At 42.4% G+C, this 12,068-nt stretch overlaps 2 protein-coding genes across 2 annotated transcripts in view; one reads left to right on the forward strand and one right to left on the reverse strand.

Moving 5' to 3' along the window:
* Positions 1 to 12,068, reverse strand: part of LOC118021193 (olfactory receptor 6V1-like) — a 114,527-nt gene that overhangs the window by 48,055 nt on the left and 54,404 nt on the right.
* Positions 989 to 6,616, forward strand: PIP (prolactin induced protein). Its single transcript, XM_035021298.1, has 4 exons — positions 989 to 1,107; positions 3,064 to 3,169; positions 5,998 to 6,112; positions 6,430 to 6,616. The coding sequence occupies exons 1-4, from the start codon at positions 1,013 to 1,015 to the stop codon at positions 6,549 to 6,551; spliced, it is 438 nt and encodes a 145-aa protein (XP_034877189.1). The 5' UTR covers positions 989 to 1,012; the 3' UTR covers positions 6,552 to 6,616.

A 12,068-nucleotide genomic window follows, 5' to 3' on the forward strand; every position in this document is an offset into this window, starting at 1 on the left:
CTTTATAGATCTTGGATACCAGCCCTTTATCTGTAGTGTCATTTGCAAATATCTTCTCCCATTCTGTGGGTTGCCTCTTTGTTTTGTTGACTGTTTCCTTTGCTGTGCAGAAGCTTTTTATCTTGATGAAGTCCCAAAAGTTCATTTTTGCTTTTGTTTCACTAGCTTTTGGAGATGTATCTTGAAAGAAGTTGCTGTGGCCGATGTCAAAGAGGCTACTGCCTATGTTCTCCTCTAGGATTTTGATGGATTCCTGTCTCACATTGAGGTCTTTCATCCACTTTGAGTTTATCTTTGTGAGTGGTGTTAGAGAATGGTCAAGTTTCATTCTTCTGCATGTGGCTGTCCAATTTTCCCAGCACCATTTATTGAAGAGACTCTTTTTTCCATTGCATGTTTTTTCCTGCTTTGTCAAAGATTATTTGACCATAGAGTTGAGGGTCCATATCTGGGTTTTCTATTCTGTTCCATTGGTCTGTATGTCTGTTTTTGTGCCAGTACCATGCTGTCTTGGTGATCACTGATTTGTAATATAGCTTGAAATCGGGCAACGTGATGCCCCCAGCTTTGTTTTTCTTTTTCAACATCTCCTTGGTGATTCGGGGTCTTTTCTGATTCCATACAAATTTTAGGATTGTTTGTTCCAGCACTTTGAAAAATTTCATTGGAATTTTGATCGGGATGGCATTGAAGGTATAGATTGCTCTGGGTAAGAGCTGCTATGTTTTTTGAGGTCCTGGCTATTCTGAGAAACTCTGGTATACTAAGTAAATGAGGAAGGATAATCTAACTCCTTTCCTGGACTCGAACACTGTAGCTGAATGTTGACTTTTTCCATAGAAAAACAAACTTTAGGTCAACAAGGAAAGAGCATGAGTGGAAAGGATAATTGGCTAATTGACCATATGGATCCGCTTGGCAGCTCTCCCACTTCCTTGATCTGCATATAAGGAGTATGCTGGGCACCTGGGACAGTACTTCTCTAGGACATCACATTCCTGTCTCGTCCAACATGCACCTTCTCCAGCTCCTGTTCAGAGCCGGCCCTGGCGTCCTGCTCCTGGTTCTCTGTCTGCAGCTGGGGACCAACAAAGCTCAGGAAGACAAGTGAGCCAAGCTTTTTTCTTCCTCACAAAAATCCTTTCAGGGAGGGCTCCTATCCTAGCCTGGAAATCTATATATCCCTTTCTGAAAACTTTTCAATTTCCCAGAACTCTAGTCCCAGGGACGCTTATAAACCCCAGGTCAAGTCCCACTTCTCTCCTCTTAGGAAGTCCTATCAACTCCCCTCATATTTCCACTGGATGCTTCTAGGTTGTCCATGGAAATATGGCACCCAGTGTGCGTAAAGGCTGTAATTAACAATCAGTCTTGCTCTGTGGCTCTGATCTACATTCTGTCCATAGTCTACACTTTTGTTAGATTTCTGCTCAGTAAACTTTATGTTCTCACACCTTGTCTCCTAGAACAGAATGTTTAGCAGGTCTGTGAGTTTCAATGATAGCTTTGAGCAATTTTGGCAGGACTCACTAAAGGATCAGAAGCCTTGATCATTGATCCTTGACTACATGGTCTGAAGTTGAGCTAGCCCAGCAGCTTAGACATTCTTCCTATTCTGAAGCCCAAAGACAAAAGAAAGTATACACTCACCCACCACCCTCACTAGGACCCAGGAGCACAGGTTCAGAAGCCAAATCATTGAGGGTACATACTTGAAGGAAGCAGGAAAATTGGGCAAAATGAAGTAGGAAATGGAGCAGGGTCTGGGAGAAGCAGGGACACTCAGCAAATCTAGAGGGTTTTCTTTACAAGAATATGGTTTTGAATCCTGGGTTTTTAGATTGTGATTCTGATGGTACCCTCTGTGGCATGACCAGACATCCTCTCCTGGACAGAGTAAACCCTTCAGAGTTTTGACAAGTTGGTATAGTGGAGGCCAGTGTCCTAAGAAACATTGAGTAGGGTAGGTTCAGATACAGATGTCACCCCACCCTGAGATGGGACAGCAAGTCGTTGAAATAAGCTATACTAATTAGGGTGATCAGCCATTACCATTTGCTCAGGAATTTCTCGGTGTTAGCGCTAAAAGGCTGTCATCCCAGGAAGCTCCTCACTCCTGGGCAAGCTGATCTGATCACTCACTCTAGCTAAGCTGGTCATTTTATCAATCCTAAATTCATTTATAAATGAGAGGACTTTTGGAGACACTTAAGTCTTCATACCCTTTCCTGCACACTTAGCACTAGAGCAACTGGTACAAGAAATGGAATATCTCCAAAATCTAAGATGCTTTACTCCAGTAAAATGGGACCATGAAGCATTGTAGCCAAAAGCCTGAATTTTCCTCCTGTCCCACCCAACACCAAAAGAGCTCAACCAGGAGTTTCTGGGAGAGAGAAAGTAAGTCTCCTAGTCCTGAACCCAGTTCTCCCTGATGGAAGAATCCTTGACTTCCCTCTGTCTCCATTTCCTTTTCCCATCAGATTGTGGTATGTGGCTTGAAAATAGGGTAGCATCTAAAGTTCCCAAATATGGCCATGTGTCCAAATTCACTGCAGAGCTAAAGAAATACAAATTCCTAGGCCCCACCAGGAACCAAAGAAGGAGGATCTCAAGGATGACTCTAAAAATTCCTCCAGTGCATTAAGATGTTTAAGGTTTAGTATGATTCTGTTGATATGGAATATTTCTACTAACAATGATTTGAGCCTTCCCACTTAGTGGACAATCAACAGAACTTGGAGGATTTTATTAAGAAATGACATGTGATATTGTATTCTTATTCTTTTTTAATTTATTTTTTTGTCAGTGGAAAGAACAATGATGCTCAGTTTTAAATAAAGCATCAAAGTTGTTTTATTAAACAAAACAAAGTCTGTAGAAAACAACCAAACCAAACAAGGATCAAAGATTTCCAAGGGTTCTGATACTCAGCAAATGATTCAGATCCCATCATCCCCTTCCCCTTGCACCTTTCCTGTGCCCTCTGCTCTGCTCATTGTGCTCATCTCTCTTGTGGACAGATCTCTGATTTCTGCCCTGCTTCTCTCTTCCCAAAACCAGTCGAACAGTAATAAAAATGAACTTGCAGATGCCCCAAGTAGCAAAAGAAAATGAAGAAGTCACTCTGAAGCTTACAATTGGAACGGAATTAAGAGAATGTATGGTGGTAAGTAGAGGCCTGGGGAAGTAAACTCAAGAAAACTCGGACTCCTTAGTTATGAGTACAATTAGATTACTCTCTCACTTTACTGTTGCATATTATACTTAATAAAATGCTGAATAGCAATCCTCATGCTCCCAATTCTCATATGTATTATGCTACTTGAGCCCCAAAACAACCATCAGACCTTGGGGCAGATTACTACTCTCATTTTACAGATGAAGGAACCTGATCCAAAGAGGTGTAGGAAGGATGAGAAGGAAAGAAGGAATGAGTAGTGAGAAAAGCACAGCTAAGAGGAAGAAGAGAGGAAAAGAGTAAGAGCTGGGGGAGAAGAAGTAAGAGCTCCTCTAAGGTCCTGGATGTAATTGTTTGAGATGAGGGGTGGGATAGAGGGTTCTCACAAGGAAAACTGCACCCCCATCCAGTGGATTGAGGCAGGTGGGCAGAAGAGCTATGTTGCAGAGAACACATGGGGTATGAGTCCCTCCTCTGCAGTAAGCTCTGAGCAGAGGTTGCGTTCATTGCCTCTCCCTCTGCCCTTTTGCTCTACCATCAGTAGTTCATTCTCGTTCCAGCCTCCTCTCCCCAACAAGGAGCCCACACTCTCCTCCCCACTTTCTCCACTTCAGCAGTTGTGGGAGGGAGGTCCGATCCCTTTACTAGATCAGAGGTTCTCAAATGGAAACGCATGTAAGTCTCACCTGTGCATTATCACTCCTGTTTGGCTGCTCTGGGCCATGAGGAAAAGAGGTCTGTGTAGGTTTAATCCACAGAGGCTCTTCCCCAGGAAAGAGTGTGTCTTCTCCTCCCTGCCAGCAACCTTCTCACATGTTGTCACGCACACACAATCTGCCCCTTGTTAGCTATCACTGTTCTAGGGCAAAGACCCGGGAGTCTCTACACTGACTCCTTCCAGAAGGGCACTCTCTCAGACAGCACAAGCATTTTCCTATGGCAGGAGTTTCCTAACTCAAATTAGACTTACGTATAATGATTAAATCAAAAACAAAATTGGGAGCATGAAGACTGTTATTCATAAGAATACATTCTAAAAATGGCCCCATACCTGTAAGAGAAAGATTTCTGATCACTGAGCAAAGAACAACACAGGTGCTTTGTCAAATTTGTCTGTTTACAGTTCGAGAATATGAACCTTGTATGTTAATTGGGGGTGGGGGGGAGGCCACATCATAATTTTTCAATTTTGTGTTTTGTTTATCATAACCAAAGATGACAAAAGGAATGAAAATGTCTTGTGATAATGGTAGTTTCTGGTGATGATAGATAATGAAACTCCATTTCCACCCCTGAGAAAGTGATAGGTGTAAAAAAGTGTGTTTAATCAACAAAATCACATGTGAAATACTTTTGTACTGCAGTAATTATAAGGACTATGTTTTAAGAACAATGCTAACACAATAAAATAAGGCAATCTTTTTAAAACCTACCCAAATACAAGGAATCTCATAAAATAAATGATATTGTAAATTAGAAAGAATTTGTAGGAAATTTTCTTAATTCTGGTCAACAATTTTTATTTGTAGCTTCTTTTTTTTAAAGATTTTATTTATTTATTTGACAGCGAGAGATAGTGAGAGAGAGAGAGCACAAGCAGGGGGAGCGGCAGGCAGAGGGAGAAGCAGGCTCCCTGCTGAGCAAGGAGTCCGATGTGGGACTTGATCCCAGGACCCTGGGATCATGACCTGAGTCGAAGGCAGACACTTAACCATCCGAGCCACCCACGTGTCCCAAGGGTAGGGTTCTTGAAAGAAACACCAGGATCTTCAAAATATTCTGAGTAAAATTCCAATGGTGAGAACACTTGAATTCGCCGTTTGGAGCTGACAGGCTATTTGGTGCACGGTTGTCAGTTACCTCGGCAAGCTTCAGGAGATAGGCAGATGGCCCCAGCCATGACCATGCAACCCCGTGATAATGTCCCCATGTTCAAGGTAGTGATGAGTGCAGGCAATATTTTGAGATATATAAACCTGCCAAGTAATACTAACAAATCTATGTTTCTCTTCACGATAAAATCATACACACTGCTAATGCCACTGAGGATCGCTGATGACATAACAGGAGGAATACTCAATTTCAGTGAGATGTTAACAAAATAAAGATGCAATTTCTTTCCATCTGAGTTCACAGACCCTCTTGGTCTATGAACTCCAGGATAACACCCCCGTGCTGAACACTAACCAGACAAAAAGTTCCTAATGCTGCTGAAACTTACATATCCCAAGTTGTAAACCCCTCTCAAATTAAAAAAGGAAATTTACCTTCAAGATTTCATTTGTTTATCTTACAGCCAACTTTGGTAAGTAACTGTTTTCCTCTCACAACCAAGGACAAAGAGACTGAGAGATGTCACTGCAATCATCAAAGGTCACAGAGTTCGAGAGGAGCATGGTTCTGGCAACAAGACCTGGTTTTGGCCTCCACACCCAAGAGCCAAGCTGTGGTCACAGACCAGTTCCTGAAATCCCTAGCCAGGGAATAACAGCAAACCTGCTCTCCAGATGAAGGCTGCCCCAGAATGAATTCTCCTTGCCCTGCCAATTCACTAACTCTTCCTTTCAGAGCCCAGACCCACGGTGGCACTAAAGCAGGAATTTGAGGACATGTTGATAGAAAACCTGACCTAGACTTTTGTTCCCAAAATGATACTACAAAAGTGGACTCCACAGTGCCTCTGGTCTACATCCGTCCCTGTTCTTTGCACATGAAGGATGTTGTCCTCCTCCTTCTTCGTGCTTTCTTGCCTTTCTCTCCCTTTCCCACTCCCCAGACTAACACAGGGTCCTCTCTGCCCACCTCCTCCTCCACAGATTAAAACTTTCCTCCGAGGCAGCCATACAATGGATGGTCCTTTTAACTATAATTACACCGCCTGCCTCTGTGAGGATTATCCAAGAACTTTCTACTGGAACTTTGAAGTCAATAGTAAGTATAGGGGTCATCCAAAGGAAGAACTATCCACTAGGGCAGGGGAAACCATAAAGAGAAATGTGACTCTGGATGTGGAGCAGAATGTTGGGCAGAAGGGTGGAGAAAAAGGAGGGAAGAAGCGGGGAGAGTGGATGGGGACTATGCCCACGTCTGAAAGTTGAGGGGTTGTGTGAGAAAAGCTTAAGGGAGATATATTTGCAAATGATTTAGGGAAACTAAGGCCCTAGAAGGAGGTGCCTGAAACTAGTAGAAAAGCCAGGAAATGGGGTTAGAGTGTTATCAGAGAAGATCTTTGTCCTTGTCTCTTTCAGGAACTATGGCAATAGCAGCAATGGTCCACATTATTGAAAAAGAAGGTATCTGCCCTAATAAGGCAGTGGTGCCCAATGGACAAAAATATTTTTATACCATTCAGGGCATACAGATAATCTGATCTTGGTGGAAGCCCTTGTCTAACTGCCCCCCAGGGTGGTTCCTTCAAGAAAACTTGGCTGGAGGGCGCCTGGGTGGCTCAGTCATTGGGCGTCTGCCTTCGGCTAAAGTCATGATCTCAGCGTCCTGGGATCGAGCCCCACATCAGGCTCCCTGCTCCGCGGGAAGCCTGCTTCTCCCTCTCCCACTCCCCCTGCTTGTGTTCCTTCTCTCGCTGTGTCTCTCTCTGTCAAATGGATAAAATCTTAAAAAAAAAAAAAAAAAAAAGAGGTCTCCCAGAACATTATTTTAAAAAAGAAAGAAAGAAAGAAAACTTGGCTGGAATATCTGTTGTGGTCTATAAAATAAACTTCTCACAAACTTCTCTGTGTTCTGTGGTGTCTTCCCTTCCAAATTTGTCCCAGAGGAGCCTCAGAGCACCCAGAATTTCTAGAACTTTGTTCTCTCAAAGAACTGTTACTGAGGAGTTTATGGGTTCTCATTGCCCATTGGTATGAAGAATGAGAGATGAAGAAATAGAGAAGACTCACAGAATCTGAAATTCTCTGGGCTCCTAAATATGATGACCCTTCCTGTACCCATGCCCTGTGTTTCCTTACTGTAGGGAAAAACTCAGAAAGCTGGTGATGCCAGGTGTTAGTGGAAAATGAAGGGCTATGGGAGCCATTAAGCACTGCTGGTGGCCTTCTGGAGAACCATCTGACATTACATAATCAAATCAATTCTGCACATACCATATAACCCAGCACCTCCACAACTAGAAGTGATGGTAAGAGACCCTGGGTTCCTAGGTCAATATTCTAGCTTTCAAAGACAAAGCACTACTGAATAATTGTTCTAAAATATATGCCACATCTTGAAGGACATCACCATAACCCTAAACGGTGGTGATCTCCAAACTATCTCCTTAGCTGCTCATTTATGAGGTTTTTCCAGCATGCTGTAGGTGACCAGTAGTTTCCTGATGATGCCATTAATGGCAAACTGGTAGATTCCTTGATCAGGTGCCCATTGTGGCAAGTCTTTCATTAAAAAAAAAAAAAGATTCCCTTGATCTAAAGAGATATTAGATGAGATTCCACGTCTAAAAATCAGATATTCTATATGCCGTCAGATGGCAGTGCTGGCCAAGACACTGCAGGCAGGGAGGATACATCCACACCTAGAATACATATCAACCTCAGTAGAGACAAACTATTGCCCCCTCAAGAGTCAAAGGGTCCAATGTAACCAATGTATTCTCCAAATGGTCTCCCTGCTGTTGAGGTCTCAGCATTTGTCTCTGGGCTGAAAGGTTGGCAGCCACAACATCTAAATCACTTATGGTGAGAGGTACATGTACAATGTCGATGATCACTGCCTCACTGGCCATCACACAAGCATTGGAGTAGCTGAGAACAGAAGCTGCCTTATAACCATTGAACCAGTCATCCTATCCAACAAATTAATTGTTCAATGTCTCCTCTGTGTCAGATACTTTCTTGTGAGCATTAACATGAGACACAAAGAACCACATACTTTGTAGCTCATATTCCTTGGTTCATCCAGATAGCCAACTCATTTGTGAACCACACCTGGGTATTTTATCTCTAAAACCCAGTTATAAGAACTCCCCCACCCATGAAGCTGCAGGCCAATCTGAAGGAGGAGTGTTAGTGCAGTAGAGGTAGTTGACATGAGAGAAGAACCACCTTTTTTCTGTAACTCTGGACCAAGTTGGATCCAGTTGCAACTGTGCTATTTCCATTGTATGATGAATTGCCGCTGTACCCACCCAAATTATAATTTGTGGGTCAGCCAATACCTAAGTCATCATGGGATACTCTGGTCCCATAGTCACTTGGTGTTTCACAGTCAAGTATTAGGTCTCTACAGTGCTCGTGTGCTCCTTTCCAAAAAAAAAAAAAAAAAAAGTTCCATGCCACATATGATATGATTGTATTTCAGAATCCTATTGGTCTACTCTGCAACTCTCTTCCTAGGTCTTACCAGAGACTACACACAGTGTCTTTAATCTACCATAGGAAAGATTAAACACATAGCATATAGGATATGCCAAGTGATATGGCCAAAATAAAAGGGATTTATTTTAGTTTGCTCAGGCTGCCATAACAAAATACCATAGTTTGGGTGGCTCAAACAACAGAAATTTATTTTCTCACAGCTCTGGAGGCAACAAGGCTAAGATGAGGGTGCCAGCATGGGTTCTTGTGAGGGCCCTCTTCCTGGCTTGCAGACCAGTACCTTCTCACTGTATTCTCACATGGTGAAGAGTGAGGTCTGGTGTCTTTCTCTTCTTATAAAGGCACCATTGTATCTTAACAGGACTCCACCTTTATGACTTCATTTAACCTGAATCACCTCCTTAAAGGCCCTATCTCCAATACAGTCAGCAGAAGGGTGAGAAGGGTTAGGGCATCAACATATGAATTTTGGAAGGGACACAATTCAGTCATAGTAAGTAAACTTTTTCTCATGCCAAAGTTTGAACCTGCTACAGAAACCCTTTTATGTTCTGATACCACTCAAAACCGGTGTCTTTTTGAGTCACCCAATAATGTGACTGAATGTATCATTCACAAGTGTAGTAAATACTGCCTCCAAAATCCAAGGTCTTCCAAGTATTGCAATTCTCTTTTAGTGGTAGGTTATTCAAGGTGCAATAACTTTCTGGAAAAGATATTCTAGCACACCCAGGTGGCTCAGTCAGTTAAGCATCCAACTCTTGATTTCAGCTCAGGTCATGACCTCAGAGTTGTGAGATCAAGCCCTGCATTGGGCCAGCTTGGGATTCTCTCTCTCCCTCTCTAAAACAAAAACAAAAAACCAAAACAAAACAAAAAACCTCTAGCATGCCCCAGACCACTGAACCCCTAAAAACTTCACTGATGGGGTAGCCCTCTAAAGATGTGCATTGTACAGGTGTCTTACCAGAATATCTACAGTGATTGCCACTTCCTGCTCAGCAGATCCAATTAATACAATATCATCAAGATATGGACCAGTATTCTGTTCAATGTCAGGATGATCAAGGTACCCATATTATAACAGGCATTAGGAAAGTTCATATAGTACCAGGGTAAAACTGAATATGTATGACTGCCCATCCAGACAAACAAACTGCTCTTGATCTTTTCATCTGATGAGAAAAAAAAAGGAGCATTAATCATATCAGTAACCACACAGTAAGTGCCAGAGATTAGCCTTATCTATTCTTGTGAAGATACCACATCTGATATGGCAGCTATCAAGGGACTTTTTCGTGTGTCTGTTCATTTGTTTGTTTACAGTTGCCAGCCATGGCCCATTTTCATCCATTTGACTTTGCATGAGCCAGACTGCTGAGTTAAAAGAGATATAATTCTGATCACCACCCACCATCCTTTAATTCTTTAAGTGTGGCACTTATCTCTACCATCCCACTAGATAAATTGTGACTTACTTTCTTAGTTTGGGAATGCAATTTCACCAGATCCCACTTAGCCATTCCAATCATAATAGTGCTTACTCCACAGGTCAGGGAACCTATGTAAAGGTTCTGCATCTGTTTATTATATTCATCCAATTATGCATTTAGGGACAAGAGAAATGACCACAGCATAAGAAAAAATGTACTCACTCTGAGATGGACTTGGACCAGGACCCCACTTATCTCCTGGCTTCCATAAGCCTCATTATACCATGGAGGCATGATAGCATTTTGGTGTCAGTCTCAGCTTAGAACCAGTATCCAACATCCTCAAAAGATTGGTATTTCCCCATTCTCCAGATATAATTATTCTGGTGAATGACCAGAAGTCTCTTTGAAGAAAGACTGAGTAATATATACTACAAACACATGCTGTGATGTTGCAAGTTACTTCCTCAAGGGGACCCAGTCTCTCTTTGAATCAACAGGCTCTGAGAGCTAACTCTGGTCTGGAAACTAGGAGAAGGATTCTGATTTGCCATTATGTTTGCCAACATCAGTTTTCTGCTTATTCAGTCTTGAACTTTTTGTATATATAAGTTAAACAATCCCCTGCTGTCTTTCCACACATCCTTCTCCTATGAACACCACAGTCAACTAGCCATCACCAAATATACCTGTTGGCAAAAGTTCCCATTATAATTTTGGCTTTGCTGCCAGTTACTTTAATTATTACAATCTTGTCTCCAACAAGTTAAGTGCCAATTCCAGGCCTCTGCTAGTTCAGAATCCTATAAACCCTGCTGATACAAGAGAATGTAGATCTATAGCAGCATTTTCTACTCCACCCCAACCTAGAGAGGAAGTTCACCTATGAACTTAACAATTCCAGTGCCCCACCCTTCCACTAGCATTCCTTACTCTTTTACCAATGGGTATGTCTTTTGGGATTTCTCAAGTAGTAAAGTCATCTAATTGATTCTCTGGCCTTGTATAATACAGACATTCTGTCATGCTCTACTCCCTAAGTCTTTTGAATCCTTCCTAAATACTCTGACCAGTTTGAGTATATCCACATTATTTTCTTTAGGTCACCACATTTGCAAAATTTAAGGGGCCACCCCAGCATAATATCAGACTTGTTCCAGGTAGTCTTTGCCAGGAACTTAAGTCCTGAGTCATGGGAGAGTGCCTCTCTGTAAGCACCTTCCAAAATCCCAAATCCCAATGATCTCTACCCCTGACATTCATGCTTTTGTGTAATTCCCTTCCCTTGAGAGCAGGCAGGAGCAATGACTTCCTCCTAATCAGTGGAACATAGCAAAGGTAACGAGATGTCACTTATCTACTCAGGCCCCGGCAATCAACAAAAGCTTAACAGGAGACAAAACAGCATGAGTGACCTGCAGTTTGGTGCTAGTGCAGCTCTGGAAAATACCTGATCTCACCCAACTCAAGCCCCAGGCAGCCCCAGACTGGCCCACTAACAATAGAGTGACTAAATAGGCAAAGAAAGCCATTACAGACAACTGGACTGAAGGCAAAAGTGGCTCAGCCACAACAGTAGGGTGCATATAACACACAGGAAACAACCTGAAGTGCCAGGTTCTGGTGAAAAGAGAACATTGCACAACAGGGCACTACAAGACCTCTTCTTCATAACACACACACAGAGTGTTAGACAAAATAAGGAGACAGAGGAGTATGTCCCAAATGAAAGAATAGGACAAAATCACAGCAAGAGAGCTCAACAAAATGGAGATAAGTAATATGCCCGATAGACAATTTAAAGTAATGGTCATAGGGGTGCAAGGGTGGCACAGTCGGTTAAGCATCTGACTCTTGGTTTCTGCTCAGGTCGTGATCTCAGGGTCATGAGACTGAGCCCCACATCAGGCTCCACACTGAGTTTAGAGTCTGCTTAAGACTCTCTCTCCCTCCCCCTTTGCCCCCCCAAATAAATAAATAAATCTTTTTTAAAAAATAAAATAATGGTCATGAGCATACTCACTGGACTTAAGAAAAGGGTAGAAGACCTCAGTAAGACCCTCAACAAAGAGATAGAAAACATAAAAAAGAACCAATCAGAAACAAAGACACAATAACTGA

Source organism: Mirounga leonina, unplaced genomic scaffold (genome assembly GCF_011800145.1).
Source record: "Mirounga leonina isolate KUSES-001 unplaced genomic scaffold, KU_Mleo_1.0 Mir_174, whole genome shotgun sequence".
NCBI classification, from domain to species: Eukaryota; Metazoa; Chordata; class Mammalia; order Carnivora; family Phocidae; genus Mirounga; species Mirounga leonina.

Coding starts and splice junctions, on each gene's coding strand:
- PIP (XM_035021298.1), top strand. CDS start 1,013: ATGCACCTTCTCCAGCTCCTGTTCAGAGCCGGCCCTGGCGTCCTGCTC. Junction 3,170..5,997: donor AATTAAGAGAATGTATGGTG/GTAAGTAGAGGC, acceptor CCTCCTCCACAG/ATTAAAACTTTCCTCCGAGG. Junction 6,113..6,429: donor CTGGAACTTTGAAGTCAATA/GTAAGTATAGGG, acceptor TGTCTCTTTCAG/GAACTATGGCAATAGCAGCA.